Source organism: Hyperolius riggenbachi, chromosome 9, assembly GCF_040937935.1.
Source record: "Hyperolius riggenbachi isolate aHypRig1 chromosome 9, aHypRig1.pri, whole genome shotgun sequence".
NCBI lineage: Eukaryota > Metazoa > Chordata > Amphibia > Anura > Hyperoliidae > Hyperolius > Hyperolius riggenbachi.
Window position 1 is genome coordinate 288,234,393 of NC_090654.1, and position 19,997 is coordinate 288,254,389.

Sequence of the window (19,997 nt, forward strand, 5' to 3'; positions counted from 1 at the left end):
ATGAACACACAACCGTGAAGATCAAGTGGGAAAGCAATCGCAAGAGATGGCGATTGCTAACAGCGACACAAGACTGAATAAGCACAGAGAAGGAATGTATGTATGTCCACCAATCTCATCGCCAACCTGCGACGGTGAACACACAACAGTGGAAACTAAGTGAGAACGCAATCGCAAGAGATGCGATTGCCAATGAGAATGAGCACAGGGACAGAATGTATGTGCCTGCACCAATCTAGTCGCCAACCCGCGACGGTGAACACACAACAGCAGAAAAAAAGTAGGAACACAATCGCTAGAGAGGCGATTGCCAGAAGATGACACAAGACTGAGCAAGACAGAGCGCGAGAGTAGCAAAGGCACAGCAAACAACAATGGGAAGATAAGGAAAATAACAAACGCTAGCTAAACGCGAACGCCGCACTCATTCGCAACAGCGAACGCGTTTACGGCACGGTCTCCCCACGTTAAGCGCAACAGAGACAAGTACGCCACCCTAACTAACCAACACCACACAAACACGAAACAGAGAACGCGAACGCTTGCTTAACGGTTACCCAACCGAGCCTACAGCAAGCGTTCGTATCAGACAAGAAAGAGAGAAGGAGCAGCCAGCAGCAACTGCAGCTCTGGCCTACACTCCCAGACAGAGTACAAAAGGAACCACCGCTGCTACCGCTAGAGCGAATGCGATCCGAACAGACAAACGAACAGAAACAGGAATAGGTCAGATAAGATCCAACGCTCTTCCGCCAGAGCGAGAGCGATCTAGGTTCAGGGACAGGACAGGAAGGATCCACTGCTCTTACTGCCAGAGCGAGCGTGAACCAAGTAGGGAAACAGAGTTAGCAGGATCCACTGCTCTTTCCGCCAGAGCAAGTGTGATCCAATTAGAGAAACAAACGATTCAACATCGCCAACCGCTGGCGACAGTGTAATCGCAAGGACAAACATAAGACAGAACTGGCAATACAATAATACAACCTGACTGTGCTATAGGGATGCCTAATGCAATCCCCAGGAATACTCTAAGATAATCTTTAGCAGACAATAGCAAGGCTGACACTCCAGGAGTGTTTCAACAGTAACAAACCATGACCAGCCAAGGATTGTGGGATCACATGGTATTTATGCTGCAAGCCTTCAAGGGAGGCGACTAGGCAATTTGCAAATTCCTCAGCAGAGCAGGTCTGAAGCTTGCAAAGCAAAGACAGGTCTCTTATCCAGAGACCTGCACCCCACAGAGTCAAGGAATGGTCAAACAGCTGTCTGCCTGTGCAGCCAGCTGAGCAGATCATCACAATAAGTAATAAAAAAGGGCTAAAATAAATTGGCCTGCAGCACTTGCAAGTCTCTAAATAAATTGGCTGCTAAAGGGGTAAATGCCACATTTGGTGATGTTTGCTTTGCCTATACAGCGGTGAATGATGAAGTCCTCAGAGGACCTCATGTCCTTTCAACAATGTTCTATATACGAGCAACCTTGTCAAAATTCCAAGACATCTAAACCTCTCTAGTGATCGTCAGAGATTGGCCTGACTAGTCGCAGGCTGAGAATTATTTATTTGTTGTATTTATAAAGCGCCAACATATTACGCAGTGCTGGACATCAGTTTAGGTTACAGACAATATTTAGGGGTGACATACAGCAATAATACAGCAATTGCGCGTTTAGAGCATCAGTGGAGGTGGGGTAGGCCACGGTGAAAAGGTGAGTTTTGAGAGCCTTCTTGAAGATGTTGAAGGAGGGAGAAACCCTAATGAGGTAGGCAGGGCCGGTTCTAGAGTTCTTGCTGCCTGTGGCAAACTTGTGATGATTTCAACCCCCCCCCCCCCCCCAAATTGGAATGATCGCACAGCACCAGTGGCGTAGCTAAGGAGCTGTGGGCCCCGATACATCTTTTACAATGGGGCCCCCCATGCACTCTATACATAGCAATTGAAACGGCGCACTAAAAGCTGCCAATGGCAACTACAATGTCAGAGGTGCAAGAAGGGGATGGGAAATAGTTTGTTAATGATTACCACTATTCAAAGTATATATATAAATGATTATTATGAGCACAGGACCAATATAGAGCTAATACTGTAGTTGAGGGAGGGCCATTCGGGGCCCCTCTGGCCCAAGGGCCCCGATGCGGTCGCTACCGCTGCACCCCCTATTGCTACGCCCCTGCACAGCACCCAACAATTTGCACTGCACATTATAGCTATGGTAAGCCCCCTCAAAAACACCTTCAGTAGAGGTAGGTAGCCAGTTACAAGTGCCCTCAGTGTTGGTAGCAAGGTACAGTTGCCTCCAGTATAAGTTAGCCATGTACAGTTGCCCACAGTATAGGTTGGCCGGGTAAGTTGCCTCCAGTAAAGGTTGGCCAGGCACTCACTTCACTTCCTGTTTCTGCCTGGTGCTGAACCCAGACTTCCATCGCCTGAGGAAGTCGCCTCACTTGGCATCATGGGCGGACCGGGCCTACAGGTAGGAGTTCCATAGTGTTGGAGCAGCTCTTGAAAAGTCCTGGAGGAGTGCATGGGATTGGGTGATGCGGGGGGCATACGCAAAAACGTGTAGTGTTGCTTTGTAATACAAAACAGTGAGGTGGTCAGGAATTCGAGGCGTAGCGTTTTCACATTTTTTTCTGCCAACCTTCTGCCCTTTTCAGCATATGGAGCATGTTTGTGATTCTGTTGCAAAATTTAAATTTGCAAACTAAGCCAATAAATTGTGTGAGGAAAAACACAGACAAAAACAGGATTGCAGAGAAAACCGAGTACTGTATCAACTCGAGTATAAGTCTAGAAATGTAGGTTGGATTAAACTCATAAAGGTATAGGGGTGACTTATACACGAGTCACGGGCAACACTGAGCACACTGAGTAATGTGTGTACTAATAGTGACATTCACATTACACAGCAACTTACCCTGTGTAAGGGCCCTTTTCCACTAGCTGTGTTTTTGCCAAAAAACGCAAAACGCATGCGTTTGCTGATTCTTAAGTGCAGCCTGTTTAAAATAAGAATCTTGGGTGCAGGGGCGTAACTAGGAATCGCCGGGCCCCCCTGCAGAAATTCTCAGCGTGCCCCCCTACCTCTCTCTAGCTTCTGACGCGACTTCCTGTATAAACAGGAAGTCGCGTCAGACACTAGAGGGAGAAACATCCGCGCTGGAATGCACGGAAGGTATGTACCTGCTGCTGCCCGTCGCCTGCATATGAACTATTCAATGCTGGAGGGGAGTGCAGAGGGGAGAGCCCGAGGTGAGGGGGGGGGGCGTCCCCCTCCCCACCGACGTGCTACCAAGCTCTCCCCTCCTGCTGCGACCCCTCCAGCCCCAAAAATAGGCACCCCCGCAAGAGCAGGAGCTGCATCCCCCATTGTTACGCCCATGCTTGGGTGGTCTTTTCCACTGCTGCATTCCGATTTTTTTAAAAAAACGCAAACGCATGTCTGTGCGATTATGATGCATTTTACATTTCAATGTAAAGTATAGGAACACATTGATTTAACCACTAGTATCTATTTTCAAAAATCAAGACAACACTTGCCAATCAGAAAAAAAGAAACACAAATGCATAAAAAATGCACATCAAAATTGATGTGTTTGCATCTTGCAGTGGAAAAGGGCCCTAAGTGAGGGAAGGAAATGCAAAGAAAGCACAGGTCTGAAAGTCCTGGCCACAACAATTAACAGGGAAAGGGGCAGGGGAGGATATACTGGGATGCAGGAAGGGGAGTGAATAATTGCAGCACTCGGGGGCCTGGAGAAGGTATTATCAGCAATTAAGGGACAGGAGGGGTTCATGGCTGTAATACGTTATGCAGGGCAGTCATTAACTCCTCCTGAGCCCCAAGTGCAGCCATTAACTTTGCTGGGTAGACTTATACTTGAGTCAATAAAAAAAATCCAGCTTAAGAGGGTTGAATATTGGAGTAAACTTATATACGAGGTCGACTTGTATTCGAGTATATATGGTACTCCTAAGTGTTATTACAAAGGCTTATATCATGTACCATTACTGAGCCACCCACCTCCATACGTAAGACATACCAAAGCCTGGTACACACTTTCAATTATAATTGGCCAACCACTCACCAATTTTACCACCTCCATGTAGTATGGGAGCTTAGCTACACAATCTCCTCATAGTATTCATTATCCATAGACCCTCGAACTACATGGAGTTGGTAAAATTGGTCACTGATGCCCCAGGTTTTCGGCTGGGCTGCCATCTTTCTGTGCTCCATTGGTGAGAGGAGAGGTTAGGGACTGTAAGTGAGAAAGGCGGTAGCTATGGCAGCTATTCCTGAGAGTAAGGGCTATTGCTGTTTTGTGTAGATGAATTTACATTAGATAGAGGTCAGAGAAAGAATTTTGAAGAGGAACAGACTGGAGGAGTATTTTAATTTTTTGCAGATCCGCCAGGTCCGATTGGTGGCCGAGCGGTCGTGATGGGTTGGGGACTGCTGTACACAAGCTGAATTCTCAGCAGAGGCGGTCATTATTGTTCCATCTGTTTTTTTTCCGCTTGTTTAGCCTCTCTTTACTTTTCAGGAAACCTGACTGAATTCAACAAGCTGTTGACAAAATCTTTTACATAGATAGCAACTTGAGTTTTTAACTCTTGCTGTCCTGGAGAACAGACGTTTCTTACTAGGGTGAGCTTTATATATCCCTATGTTTATCTCATCAGAGGGTTGATGTACTACTATACTATCGTCGCTGTGTACCCGTGCTATCAGTGTGACCCGTGATACTGGACTTGCGCAGACCATCACTACGTAACACACACTACTACTGGCAATGCTCCTTAGTAACACGCATTACCATAGCAATGGTCGCGCTAGTTGAATACTGCAGGCCGTGCTAATAGCACAACCTGCGGAGCACAATGCCAATAGTAAGGGTAGTACATCGTACAGCAAGATTACCGCGACTTCCTGCATTGACCCCCTGTCACTTCTCATTTCAGGTATGCTTTAAAGCAGCAGGGACAGCCATACTATCCCAGGAAATAAAACCAAAAAACATATATAAGTAGATAAATACTTGTTCTACTTGCCGAACATATGTATTGTACTGTCCACATTTTGATTTCAGTGAATTCTATAAAGTAAATAAGGAGAAAACTGTTTCAGGCATTTTACATCTTTACTGCCTCTGACTGAAACCAATCCTGATGTCATTTCCTCCCTTACTCTTTTTCTTAGAAACTGCACTGTGATAGCTAGCTTGCTTTGTAAGCACATTTGACCATAGATTGTATTTCAGCAGCTTCTGCAGAGGGGTGAGGTGTATTTCCCTTCTCAGCCTTATGTCACACTGAACTGCCCTCAGCCAATCAGTGAGGAGAAGAAATGTAGTTGGGGAGCCAACAAGCTTCCCTCTCCTTGGCAATGTACCAGAAAGGAGCCAGGCTGACTGAGATGAGAGTTTTTACAGCAGAAACATTTATGATTATATTGGAATGCTTGCAATGCGGACTGCATGTAGACTACATAATAAACACAGAGCAGCGGTTAAATGGAATTTGATTTTGTGGCTGACAATCACGTTTTAAATCATGTCAATAAAATCATAAGACACAAAAGCAATTTAACGTAACTGTTATCTAATGTGTGTGCGTACCTTAACCTCCCTGCCGTTCTAAAAATTAGCTGCGCATGGCAGGGAGGGTGTTTTTTCACATTTTTTTTTTAGCATGTAGCTAGCCTAGTGCTAGCTACATGCTCCCCCCCTCCCTGCGGCGTCCACCCGTATGCGCCGATCGCCGCCGGCGCATATGCCCATCCGGAAATCCCGTTCTGAAAGGGATTTCCATGAGGGCTTCCCCCGTCGCCATGGCGACGCGCGCGATGACGTCACCGACGTTGTGACGTCAGAGGGAGTCCCGATCCACCCCTCAGCGCTGCCTGGCACTGATTGGCCAGGCAGCGCACGGGTCTCGGGGGGGCACCCTCTGATGCGGAGGGTAGCGGCGAATCGGCGCTGAGCGGCGGCGATCGTAAGTGACACGCAGCTAGCAAAGTGCTAGCTGCGTGTATAAAAAAAAATTATGCAAATCGGCCCAGCAGGGCCTGGGGAATCCTCCGCGGCAGGATACCCCGAGCTGAGCTCGGGATAACCGGCAAGGAGATTAAAGAGAAACCGTAACCAAAAACTGATCTTCATCCCAATCAGTAGATGATACCCCCTTTCCCAGGAGAAATCTTTTCCTTTACTTAAACAGATCATCAGGGGACTCTGAATGGCTGATATTGTGGTGAAACCCCTCCCACAGTGTGATGTCATCATGACCATGGTTCTGACATCACACTGTGGGAGCCTTGTTGCATTGTTGGAAATAACAGCTTTTTACAGCTGTTTCCAACTGCCAAAAAAGCAAGCAGCAGGGCTGGAACCCACTAGAGCGATTTTCTGAGCATTTGGGAAGCGCTTTGAATCGCTAGCGCTTTCCCTAAACGCTCTGCCAATGTAAATAGATGTAACAAATGCCACAGTAGCGATTGCGATTAGCAAAATCGCAATCGCAGAACATGCAGCCTTTTGAAAGCGTTTGCGCTTCAATGTAATGTACTGAAGCGCTGGCAAATCGCTCATGAATCGCTATACCTAGCGATTTGAGTGCGATTGCAAACTGTAAATAAAATTATGATACATTGAAAGGACCAATCAGAATTAAAATCACTAATCGCAAATCGCTACACAATTGCTGGCAAAAAGCTTACACTATTTAAAATCGATACCAAAAGCGACAGAAAACGTTCATGAAATCGCTTACAAATCGCTTATTAAAAACGCTAGCGATTGTACTAGCGATTTGCAATTTGTAGTGGGTTCCAGGCCTCACTGACATCACCTGCCAGCAGTAAAAATGTCACCAAGGGCCTGATTCACAAAGCGGTGATAACTCAGTTATCACGCCTAAAAGACTTTAGGCGTGATAAGCTTTGCACCGCTGAGTTAGCACCGATTTGTGCTCTTCATCGCGCGCAAAGTCCCGCGCGCAAAGTTTTACGTGCGCAATCGTGTAATTCCGCGCGCAGCGCCCATAGGGTTTAATGGGCGCATCGCGCGCGCTGCACCGTGCGCAAAACTTTGCGCACGGGAATTTCGCACGAGTTTCATTTTATCACACCTAAACTGAGTTTAGGCGTGATAAGGGGCTTTTCACAGGCGTGCAAACACTTTGCACCGCTTTGTGAATCAGGCCCCATGTGACCAATGTCAGACTGTAAATCAGGAACAGGAAAGATTTTACAATGGGAAAACATTGACTCATTGAAAATCATTTATACATAATTATTGTAAAGATGAAGCACTTTTTTATTACATTATTTTCACTGAAATTCCTCTTTAAGTCCAGTATGCCCACAAAGACCTTCCCCAACTGACAGAAGCAATCTTCAAGCTTTCTGTATCAGTATAACACACACACAAAACATCCAAATCCTGCCTTTGTCTTTTACTGCAATGTATTCCGCTTTATATTCAGCACTGGTGCAGACACAGGCAGAGCGGGAACTGCCAGTTCCACTCATGCCTAATTGGCACACGCAGCCAACTTGGTGTCAAGCAAAAGCAATTGAGTCTGCTTGTAATTGCTAGTCCTTTATAAAAAGATCAGTCCGCCCCAATGCTTCCATCTTCTGTGGCCCAATGTGTTACAGGAAACCAGAAGTAAGCGGTGTATGTATAGCCCCCAACTGTCCCGTTTTCTGAGGGAAGGTACCATACCTAGAGGCCTAGGTAGGGTTTTTAACGTCCGGGGACAAAGACAGTTTTTGCTCCCCCCTCAGGACAAAATGGGCATCAGAATGTGGTCATGGTCATGGGTGGAGTCAAAAGTTATTTAGATAGTTATATGTGCCCCCTTACTCCATTCAGATAGCCAGCTGCGCCCTCCCCCCCCCCCCTTTAAATAGCCAAATGTGTGTCCCTTTAGTTAGCCAGATGTGCCCTCTTTAGATAGCCTTATTCTGCTGCTATTAAAACTTCTGTAGAGGGAGGGAGAGAAGGAGAGGCACTTCGGGCAGCTAGCGAGCCGCCTCTCATGCATGTGGAGGTGCAATGGCCGTGCTGAGCCCCCTCACAGTGCTGCGCCCAGGGCATATGTCTCTCCAAGCACCTCCATAGCTACTCCACTGCCCATATCTTCCAACGTTTTGAGATAACACTTTAAGACACGCCCCTAGCCATTCATACCACTAAAATCTCATAGGCAAAAGATGTAATTTTAGAATTCAAATCACACGGGTTCTTTCCATCATCACTCGTTTTTCTTCATATTAACATTTGGACATTTTTTTTTTAGCGCCTCTCAGCGCTTACCTGCGTGTTAGTTTTACAGCGCTTTTCTAAGTGTTTTTGGAGAGCAATTTTTTTTTTTATTTCCTGACGTAAGTCAGGAAGTGAACTCTGACCCGGGAAAGAATATATACAATGTATTTATTCTTAAAAGCGCCGGGGAAATCGCTATACAAAGCGCTTTTTCAAGCGCTTTGCGATTTCCTTATACCTTCTATTGAGGCAAATCGCCCCAGAAATGGTACAGGCAGCGCTTTGGTGAGGGGATCGGAATCGCACCGCTCAGATGTGTGAACACCCTCATAGGGAATCATTGCACAAGCGTTTTTAGGGCGCTTTTGAAGTGTGTACAAGCCTAAATTAATATTTTTTATTTTTAAATGTTAATATTATTGAAAACAAATGATTATAGAAATGGGTGTAGTTGGAATTATAAAAGTCTTTTATTAAATTCATCGTGGTATGCATGACTAGCGGTGTGACAGAGGTGTGATTAGAGGTATAGTATGGTATCACATAATATGCAGGCTAACAGGTGCAGTGAAGCATAATTTTCCTGTACTGTATGCTTCACTACATGCGTCACCACTCATATAAACCACACATATAACCCACGATGGGATTTTTCCCCTCCGCCGTGTTGTGATTCTGCTTTTCCAGGATATACAGCTCAGCGCCCTGCTGTGACTGCAGCCTAAAGCCACACAGATGCTTTCCAAGCTTACAACTGTCTTACCAGGTTAGTGAAGAGAGCTCTAGATTATCGTAAACCTGAGGAAAGCCCTGAAAAAACAGATACTTCTCTAGGTAGAGGGAAGCCTCTTCCCGTGTCCTCCTCGCCCCCTACCGCTGTCGCACGGGACACTCTGGAATACATGAGCACAGCCATACTGTACCTGCACGCCTGCACAGGTGCAAGGAGCCGTTCATGCCTGCCAGAGATGGATTAAAGGGAACTAAGCACCCTTTCTTTCACTGGCATTTCTCCTTGCATAGAAGCTGCCATGTTCTCCCCTCCCCTTCTCACAGTCCTTATTTATAGAAGTCAGATGCTATCTTGCCACATTCACTCTGGATCAGGGGTGTCAAACTCAAATGCAAAGTGTGCCAAAATTGAGCTTTTGGACCAGGTCGTGGGGCCAACCTCAATGTCTAGTGGCCACCTCTTTCCCTTATAAAGTTCCCTGGTGTCTAATAGCCTCCCCACTCCATTCCCCAAACAGTTCCCTAATGTTTAGTGGTCCTCCTCCCCTATACAGTTTCCTGGTGTCTAGTGGCCCTCTACACTCTCATATACAGTTCCCTGGTGTCTAGTGTTCCCTTATTATTATTATTTATTGTATTTATAAAGCGCTAACATATTACGCAGCGCTGGACAATAAATATATACAATGATACAAGGATGACATACATAGGGTTATACACATAGAACAAAGTTATACATGCAAATTGTACAAAATACATGATCATGCAATATGGGCTGGTTAGGTAGGCCCAGTAATACAAGTACAGGCTGTCATAGGACAGGAGCACACGATCCTGTAGATTACACTAGGGAGTGGAGGACCCTGCCAGAGGCTTACAATCTAAAGACAATCCCCTACACTCTCATATACAAATCCCTGGTGTCTAGTGGCCCCCTACACTCTCATATACAGTTCCCTGGTGTCTAGTGGCCCCATACACTTTCATATACAGTTCCCTGGTGGCTAGTGGCCCCCTACACTCTCATATACAGTTCCCTGGTGTCTAGTGGCCCCCACCCTCCCCTATACAGTTCCCTAGTGTTTAGTGGCCCTCCTTCCTCCCTTATAAAGTTCCCTGGTGTCTAATAGCCTCCCCCCCTCCATTCCCCATACAGTTCCCTGATGTTTAATGTTCCTTCCTCTCCTATACAGTTTCTTGGTGTCTAGTGGCCCCCTACACTCTCATATACAGTTCCCTGGTGTCTAGTGGCCCCCTACACTCTCATATACAGTTCCCTGGTGTCTAGTGCCCCCCTGCACTCTCATATACAGTTCCCTGGTGTCTACTAGTGCTTTCATCTTCCTCATATGGCTTCTCTGGTGATCTAGGGCTTGCCCTCCAATATAGTTTCTCTGGTGTTCTGGAGAAGGCCAAACATAATGCAAAGTGGGGAAATTACCTGAGGGCCAAATCTGATGGCTCTGAGGGCCAGGTTTGGCCCACAGGCTGGAGTTTGACATGTATGCTCTAGATAATCTCTTTGAAAAAACTGTCCTAATTATCCACCCCCCTCTGTTGATGAAAAGGTATTGTTCACTCCTTGGTAATGACTACAATAAAACAATTAGCTTCCTGAAATCTCTACGGCTGGGGACGGACGGGCAGGCCTGCTGAAGTAGGCTAATAAAACTACTTTGAATGTAAATTAAAAGGTAAAATGGAAGTTTATTTAGATGAGACATATTGTTGGTGTGCATTTTTCATAGTGAGATGCTAAAAATGGTGCGTTCACTTTAAGATTTAATGGGGCTCTAGGCAAGGTAGTAGATTCGGGGCTCCCTTGTGGCCCTTTTGGTAAGATGGAATGGAGAGAGGTCGAAGAAGGTGAGAGGTGTGCCCCTTTACACCCACTATGCCCCAGGCACCAGCCTAGGTTGCCTGGTGAATGGTCCTGCTCTGGTGCCTGTTCAGTAATAAGGTGTCTTACTCGCAAGGGTGCAGTCCGGCCACGCTCGTACACGGCGGGGAGCGCGGCCACGATAACATACAGTATGCGAATGCGATAAACTCTGCGCAGATATGTTCAGGGGGTCTGTGCAGGAGGACGCGGGAGGAAGCAGGAAATTTGGGCGTTTGATAGCGGTAGAAATCTGAGCGCCACCATACAGGAAATTTAGGTGCTTGCAGCTCCTAAATTACCCCTCAATGCCTCTATTTCAATAAGCCCCCATGACAGTCAGCAACCCAAAAAATACGCTTTTAGAATGATTTATTTATTGCGAAGGGGGTTGTACAGACTTTCATGTTTCAACACAGCACATGGTATGAAAGGGCCTTTTAGTATTACCTTCTGGCCCTTATAATTTACATCAGAGCGTAAGGTGTCCACTAACGATCCAATTTCTAGCTCAAAAATCGTTAGAGCGATCAGATAATTCTGATTTCCGTCAAACCAAAATTTGAATTTTCTTGTCAGTTGTGAAAAATTGGAAGCAAATATTGGTTTGTTGATGGTGTAGTGAACAATGTATTACGATATTTCACTTCCAATCAGAATGATCTGATCACTCGCGCGAATGATTTTTTGCTAGAAATTGAATCATTAGTGGCCACCTTTACAGTGCAGCACATGGTATGAAAGGGCCCTTTACTATTACCTTGTGTCCGCATCAATTTGCATCAAAGCTTACAGTACAGCACATGGTGTGAAAGGGCCCTTTACTATTACCTTGCATCCCCATTAATTTCAGGATTATTTCTTATATCTGGTGAGTTACAGAGTCACACACCTTCAGTTCCTGGGTTGGTGAGAAACTCTACTACCTGAACCATCGGAGCTGTTAGTTGGGCTAGACCCGTACTACGACTACAATTACCTTTACTCTGTGTGCTCAGGCTTTTTATCGGATTTTTGCTAAATCTATTGAGGTTCCTTGACCAATACAAAACAATTCAATTCATTTTTCTTTTTATTATTCGATCAGTAATTTTATTGAATAACTGTAGTCTAATAACTAAGTCCATCGTAGTGTAATAACTGAAGTCAATCAATGTGATTGTATTGTGCATGAGACACCACATGTTTGCATGTCTTTTAAAAATTGTAAACTGTTTGGTCTTCAGAAGTAATTAGCATCAAAAGTTTAAAAAGAAAAATAACACTTTTGTTGAGAGAAACTCTGTTTTTTCACCTTGGCTCTGTATAGTGCAAGGACTAACACAAACCATGATTTCAGCTTGCTTACCATATTTTTATGTGCATATAAAACAGTCAGTCCAAAGTGTTTCTAGCAGATGCTGCCATGTGGGTCTGCCCCACAGCTTGCTACCGCAAGAGGATAAGAAGGGCTCCTGCTCCTTGCTTTGTGGGGCTATTTACCTGTGCTGCAACAGGAAAACAAATGCATGAGAAAAATTGCGTTTAATGGAAACAGGCCCAAAGGCATTAATTGGAGTGAGTTTTTCTGCATCCAGAATCTGCGTGTGGTAGAAACAGGCGCTAAATAGCCACACCCAGAAATCTGCATCCAGAAAAACTGATGCAGAACTAGTGGAAATAGGCCCTTAGGAATAGGCAGCGCAAGGGGACCCTTAGGGTTAGCCCCCCCCCCCCCCCAAAAAAAAAAAAGAATTCCCATCTCCCAGAATGAATAATTGGCTGCACAGAACAGGAACCTTCTTTGGGCTAGTGCACTCCAAAACCGCTATTGCAGTCGCTAGCGCTTAGCGATTTTGTGAAGCAATTTTTAGAGTGATTTTTGAATAAATGAGTGTTTTTGCTCATTCATTCAAGCTGAATCGCTCCAAAAAATGCTTCATGCAGTGTGTTTGTGGTTGAAAAATAAAACACAACACTGCTGTGGGAACACCCTCATAGGGTTTCAGTAGCCAAGCACTTTTCAAAGCTTTGCATTCCTAGGCCTGATCAATTGTTTACTGCAGGCTGACACTACCATTTAGCGTTTTATACTTTTGTACTGGCCATGTTTGCCGCTGCACATAAAAAACAAGGTGAGAAGCTGAAACATGTTTGCTGAAATCCTTTTTCTGGGCAGAGCTGAGCTGACGGGAGCCACAGTTGTCCCAGCAGAGGTGACATTTCACTGTAAGGTTACAGGGCCCTTTCATTTAACCTGACGTCTAATCGTATGTTGAGCTTTGTGCAATTTCGTTTAGCAGTGATTTAAACCCCGCTGACATTCAGTGTGTGTGTCTGTTCCAATGTGCATCATGTTTTAGGGCAGAAAGAAGTGTGTCAGCCACAGCGGGGAGAGATACAGTGACGAGGATTTAGACTGTCAGCTCTTTATCACACAAGTAAGTGAACTACTCTGGCAATGAGTGAACAGGAGAGTACAAAGGGAAGGCTATAAAGAAAACCTGTATAGTGATGAGCAGACATTACGCCTATGCGTAATTACGCATCCTAATTCGCATTTACACATCGTAATCGAAATGCAAAATTTCGGGAAAGAGTAATTTATTTCGTATTTAATTGTAAGCATTCATAATTACGCATGAATTTACGCATAATTTTTCGTGTAATTGGCGGTGAATAGCAATGACCCCATACACCCATCGATTTTAAAAATACAAAGAAAAATAGTTTTGAAACTAATTTTTATGAGTTTAAAAAATATTTTTATTTGCATTTTTCAAATCGATTTTCTCAAAAACGACAAGGTCTTTTTAAAAAATTTGACTTGTACCAACGATTCTCCTTAACATATGCAGCATTTTTGGTAGCAATAGCATGTATGGGGAATGCTTTGCCATTCACCGCCAAAGTCGGCACAAAATTACACGTAAATTGTGCGTAGATTCATGCGTAATTACGAATAATTATACAGAATCAATTGAATTAACAATCGTAATTAGCTGATTATGATCATCAATACTTGTAGTGGGAGGAATACGGAGGCTGACATTTTGCTTTTTTCCTGAAAGTGTGTGGACTGCTTCCCAAGTAGTGATGATTGTAACCTGCTAATTACGATAACGCTAAGTTTTGCTTACATTTTTGCAATTACGGCCAGATGTAATTACGATTTGCACACTCGATAGGTTTTGTGTAATCCATTCGTAATTTCACGTAATTTGTGCGGAAATTTGTGCCGGCTTTAGCGATTTATACCAAAGCCCCAATACATGATGTCGTCACCAAATTGCTTAAGCGGAATGGTGGCAACAAGCCAGAAAAATAATTTTACAAAAATACCTTGCTGAAAGTTGATTTTAAAAGTGCAAAGCAAAAATGTTTTTTAAACTCCGAAAAATTACAGTTTAAATACCATTTTTCCTTTGCATTTTAAAAAATTGTTTTTCTTAAAAACTACAAGCAGTTTTTTTTAAAAAATATGTTTTTGTCTTGTTCCCACTCTTTTCTTTTACATACATAGCAATTTTGGTAATGATGGCAGGTATAAGGGCTTTGCTATTAAAGGGACACTTAAGTCATCCCCAAAAAAATGAGTTTTACTCACCTGGGGCTTCCAATAGCCCCCTGCAGCTGTCCGGTGCCCTCGCTGTCTCCCTCCGATCCTCCTGGCCCCGCCGGCAGCCACTTCCTGTTTCGGTGACAGGAGCTGACAGGCTGGGGACGTGAGTGATTCTTCGCTTACCCGGTCACAATAGCGCCCCGTATGCTGCTATAGCGTATATCATATACCATATAGCAGCATACAGGGCGCTATTGCGGCCGGGAACGCGAAGAATCACTCACGTCCCCAGCCTGTCAGCTCCTGTCACCGAAACAGGAAGTGGCTGCCGGCGGGGCCAGGAGGATCGGAGGGAGACGGCTTGGGCACCAAATTAATTGCTATTTTTCCTAAGATTTCGCATTACGATTTCATATCGCAATTGCGACTTGCAATGCGAAATTACAATTATGCGAAATTTGTAGTCTTCACTATTCCCAAATGTTATGCCTAACTGGGCATTTACCACTGACCACATACGATAACTGGCCCATAAATATTGCCCAAGTGTTCTCTTTCAGGGCTGGAACCCACTAGAGTACTTTTTTGAGTGTTTAGGGAGCGCTTTAAATCGCAAGCGCTTTCCCTAAACGCTCTGCCAATGTAAATAAATGTAACAAGTTCCACAATAGTGACTGCGATTAGCAGAATCGCCATCGCAGGACATGCAGCATTTTGGGAGTGTTTGCGCTTCGATGTAAAGTATTGAAGCGCTGGCAAATCAGTCATGAATCGCTACACAAAGCGATTTGTGTGCGATTTTAAATTACTGCAAACCATAAAAAAATTACAATAGATTAAAAGGACCAATCAAAATTAAAATCACTAATCGCAAATCGCTACACAATCGCTGGTAAAAGCTTATTTTTAAAATCGCTACCAAAATCGACAGCAAAACGCTCATGAAATCACTTACAAAACGCTAATTAAAAACGCTAGAGATTGTGCCAGCGATTTGTGATTTGTACTGGGTTCCAGGTCTCACAGAATACTGGTCATGCGCCCTGTTTGCCTATATCCAAAAACTACCGTATTTTCCGGACCATAAGACGCACTTTTTCTCCCTCAAAAGTGGGGGAAAAAAGTGTGTGCGTCTTATGGTCCGAATGTAACAATTTGAACCAGCGGGCCCACACATAAACATCGGTCGTCAGCGTGTCACTCACTTTAAAGGTAGTCTCCACGTGGCCTCCACTTCCATATTCTTTCTTTAGATGCCAGCCAATCATTTGGGGGCGCTGTCAATCGTGGCCGCTGCAGCGGCCCGACATGCTGACCCCTGCTGTCCCACTTTCTCCTGGCCTGATGCTTCCGTGTAGGGATGGTCGGAATGCCAATTTCCGGTTCCGCGGTAAATGCGCATTCCGTCATGTACCGATTACCGATTCCGCTTTCCGCTACCAATTTCCTCATTCCAATGCGGAATTTCCGCCGGAAATCGCGGAAATTCCACCCGACTTTAACATCGATTTTCTCGAAAACTCTAAGGTCTTTTTGAAAACTTTTTTTGCATCTTGTTCAGAAGATTCGGTTTAATAAACCCTAAAAATTTGGTGTTTCTAGGACTTACGGGGGCTTTGCTATTAACCGCTAAAATTGGCGGATTTTTACTGTAATGTAAAATGCAGAAAATAGGCAGATGCAGATTTTCTGCATTTTACATTACAGTAAAAATCCGCCGACTTTAGCGGTTAATAGCAAAGCCCCCTTAAGTCCTGGAAACACCAAATTTTCAGGGTTTATTAAACCGAATCTTGTGAACAAGATGCAAAAAAAGTTTTCAAAAAGACCTTATAGTTTTTGAGAAAATCGATGTTAAATTTGGTTGGAATTTCCACGATTTCCGGCGGAAATTTCCGCGATTTCCGGAAATCCGCCTACGGCACTTGCATTACCGATTTCCGCATTCCGATGCGGAAATGCAATTTCCGATCGGAATTTCGGAAATTGCATTTCCGCGGAATCCGAATGAGCATCCCTACTTCCGTGTACAGCGGCGTCCATGCGTGCCTTCCACTAAGTCTCATCTGTCAGAGTGCTGCCTCGCTCGTCTTGAAATGCCAATTTTGAGTAACTGGCAGTCTTGGTCAGACACGCTGACCCATATGCTGTCCCCTGCACCAGCGGGTTCAATCGCTGTTCCTCCCGGCTTCTGCCTCCATATGTTCCTATGAGGCGCCGCCAGCCAATCAGGAGGGGGCCGATGGTCTTGAGGGCGGGAGCAGGCTCTGCCATTCTGGCCAATCACTGCACTCGCTGAGATCAGATAACTGTGTTTTAACAAAAAAAATAAAAAAAAAGGAAAACATTTCATTATTTCTCAGATTTCGACCATTATAGTTTAAAAATAATACATGCTACTGTACTTAAAACCCACACATTTTATTTGCCCGTTTGTCCCGGTTATTGCAACATTTAAAATATTTCCCTAGTACAATGCGCCGACATTTTATTTGGAAATAAAGGTGCATTTTTTTCAGTTTTCCCTCCGTCACTATTTACAAGCCCATAGTTTCAAAATTAACAGTAATATACCCTCCTGACATACATGTTAAAAAAGTTCAGTCCCTAAGGTAACTATTTATGTAATTTTTTGGGGAGGTAATGTGTTAATTTAAAATGTATTTGTGGGTGTTTTTTTTTTAAATTAAATGTGTGTAGGTGTAATTTTACTATTTGGCCACAAGATGTCCTCGCACGTTACTTCCTACTGTGTCTCTATAGCATGCTAAATAGGAAGTAACGCGTGCATGGGTTCCATTAGAAGTAAACAAATCATTGCGGCATCTCTCTGATGCCTGCGACCATTGATACGGGTACAGAGATGAATGAATGGGAACTGAGTTTCCATTTATTCATTGCCCGTCTAACGGTCGGCGGTGATAATGAGCGTGGGGGAGGGGGGAGTTAAAGAGGAACTCCAGTGAAAATAATGTAATAAAAAAGTGCTTCATTTTTACAATAATTATGTATAAATGATTTAGTCAGTGTTTGCCCATTGTAAAACATTTTAAATCCCTGATTTACATTCTGACATTTATTACATGGTGACATTTTTACTGTTGGCAGGTGATGTAGCTGCTGCATGCTTGTTGGGCAGTTGGAAACAGCTGTAAACAGCTATTTCCCACAATGCAACAAGGTTCACAGACAGGAAACTGCCAGGAGTACCACGGTCCTCAGAGTTTCTTTGTGGTAGGGGTTTCACCACAATATCAGTCATACAGTGCCCCCTGATGGTCTGTTTGTGAAAAGGAATAGATTTCTCATGTAAAAGGTACTGCTACTGATTGGGATAAAGTTCAATTTTTAGTCGAAGTTTCTCTTTAAGGTCAGATGGTGGTGGGGGAGGGTTCTGTATGAGAGTAGGGTGAGGTTCGGTCATAGTAAGATATTGGTAGACATAGCCGATATTTTACTATATCAAAGAAGTAGAAGAATAACTGTAAATTAACACATATTTTATCCGTTTTCTAGGTGCCCATTTTACTAATATTGGTATTATAAATGATATTTTATGGCATGTCCTGGCACCCATTTTATTAGCTGATACATTAAAATAACAGCTATATCTGGCACCGTTTTTAACAGGTGCTATTTTTATATGTAAACATCAGGGTGTTGAAAGTAGAACTACCTACCCCTATATGCCTTTCATTTATTTGCTCCCTGTCACTCACTGCCTACTATCTACCTGTCACTATCTGCCTGCCACTATCTGTCTGTCACTCACTGCCTGCCGTTATCTGCCTGCCACTGTCTGCCAGCCACTTATTGCCTGCCAGTATCTGCCTGTCACTAACTGCCTGCCACTGTCTGCCTGCCACTATCTGCCTGTCACTGTCTGCCTGTCACTTATTGCCTGCCGTTATATGCCTGGTGCCTGCCACTGTCTGCCTGTCAGTTACTGCCTGCCACTGTCTGCCTGTCACTTATTGCCTGCCAGTATCTGCCTGTCACTCACTGCCTGCCAGTCACTTATTGCCTACCACTATCTGCCTGTCACTTACTGCCTGCCACTGTCTGCCTGTCACTTACTGCCTGCCACTGTCTGCCTGCCACATACTGTCTGCCACCATTTGCCTTTCACTTACTGCCTGCCACTGTCTGCCTGTCACTCACTGTCTGCCACTATCTGCCTGTCACGTAATGCTTACCATTATCTACCTGTCACTTACTGCCTGCCACTATCTGCCTGTCACTTATTGCCTACCAATATCTGCCTGTCACTTACTGTCTGCTGCCATCTGCCTATCACTTACTGTCTGACGCCATCTTCTTTTCACTTACTGTCGGCTGCTATTTGCCTGTTACAGTCTTTCACTTACTGCCTGCCACTATCTGCCTGTCACTTACTGCCTGTCACTTACTGCATGCCACTGTCTTAATGTCATTAGCTGTCTGTCTGTTTTTTTTCACCTGCCACTTTCTGCTTGTCAGTTGTTACCTCTCGCCTACTGCCTGATAATATGAGGGAGGAGAGTCTCATCTTCCAGGCAATTGTAGTATTTCAAAAGCCAGCTTACATACCGTGGTTGGGAATTGAACCCAGGCTGGGCTGGGAATTGAATCCAGGTTGCAGTGTGTGGTAGGTAACTCACTTAACCGCTATACCACCAACAACACTACATGCTGAAGCCAGCCTAGCATGTACCATTTTGATCAATCCAAGAGAAAAATTAGCTTATTTGTAGCATGAAAAGCCAACTCACATTGGCTGGGAATTGAACCCAGGTCTCAGTGTGTGGTAGGTAAGTCACTTAAGTGAGTTACCTACCACACACTGAGACCTGGGTTCAATTTCCAGCCACGGTATGTAAGTTGGCTTTTGAAACAGTACAATTCCGTGGATTAAGCAAGCTAATTTTTCTCTTTGATATATTATAATGGTACATGCTAGACTGGCTTCAGCATGTAGTGTTGTTGGTGGTATAGTGGTTAAGTGAGTTACCTACCACACACCGAGACCTGGGTTCAATTCCTAGCCACGGTATGTAAGCTGGCTTTTGAAATAGTACAATTCCATGGATTAAGCAAGCTAATTTTTCTCTTGGATTGATCATAATGGTACATGCTAGGCTGTCTTCAGCATGTAGTGTTGGGGGTGTAGTGGTTAAGTGAGTTACGTACCACACACTGAGACCTGGGTTCAATTCCCAGCCCAGCCTGGGTTAATTTCCCAGCCAATATGAGTTGTCTTTTGACATGCTACAAATCCTTAAAGGGGAACTTCAGCCTAAACAAACATACTGTTATTAAGTTAAATTACTTATGTTAATTAGAATAGATAGGTAATGTAATCTTTTACCCACCCTGTTTTAAAAGAACAGGCAAATGTTTGTGATTCATGGGGGATGCCATCTTTATCATGGGGGTAGCCATCTTTTTGGTTGAAAGGAATGGACAGGGAGCAGGAGACACAGTTCCAACTGAGAGAGGGAGTGAAGGAGGACTGGGAGAAGGGAGAAGGTATTCCTGATGTCATAAAGCAGTGTAGGCCTGCAATTGAACATTCAATGAGATTTCTGAC

The 19,997-nt window shown here is 44.4% G+C and overlaps 1 protein-coding gene across 1 annotated transcript in view; it reads left to right on the plus strand.

The window, feature by feature from the left end:
* C9H14orf132 (chromosome 9 C14orf132 homolog) overlaps nucleotides 1-19,997 on the plus strand; it is a 191,055-nt gene that overhangs the window by 55,213 nt on the left and 115,845 nt on the right. Inside the window, exon 3 of the mRNA XM_068254980.1 lies at nucleotides 13,230-13,307. Within this exon, the coding sequence (XP_068111081.1) occupies nucleotides 13,230-13,307 (78 nt within the window). The remainder of the gene's footprint in view (nucleotides 1-13,229; nucleotides 13,308-19,997) is intronic.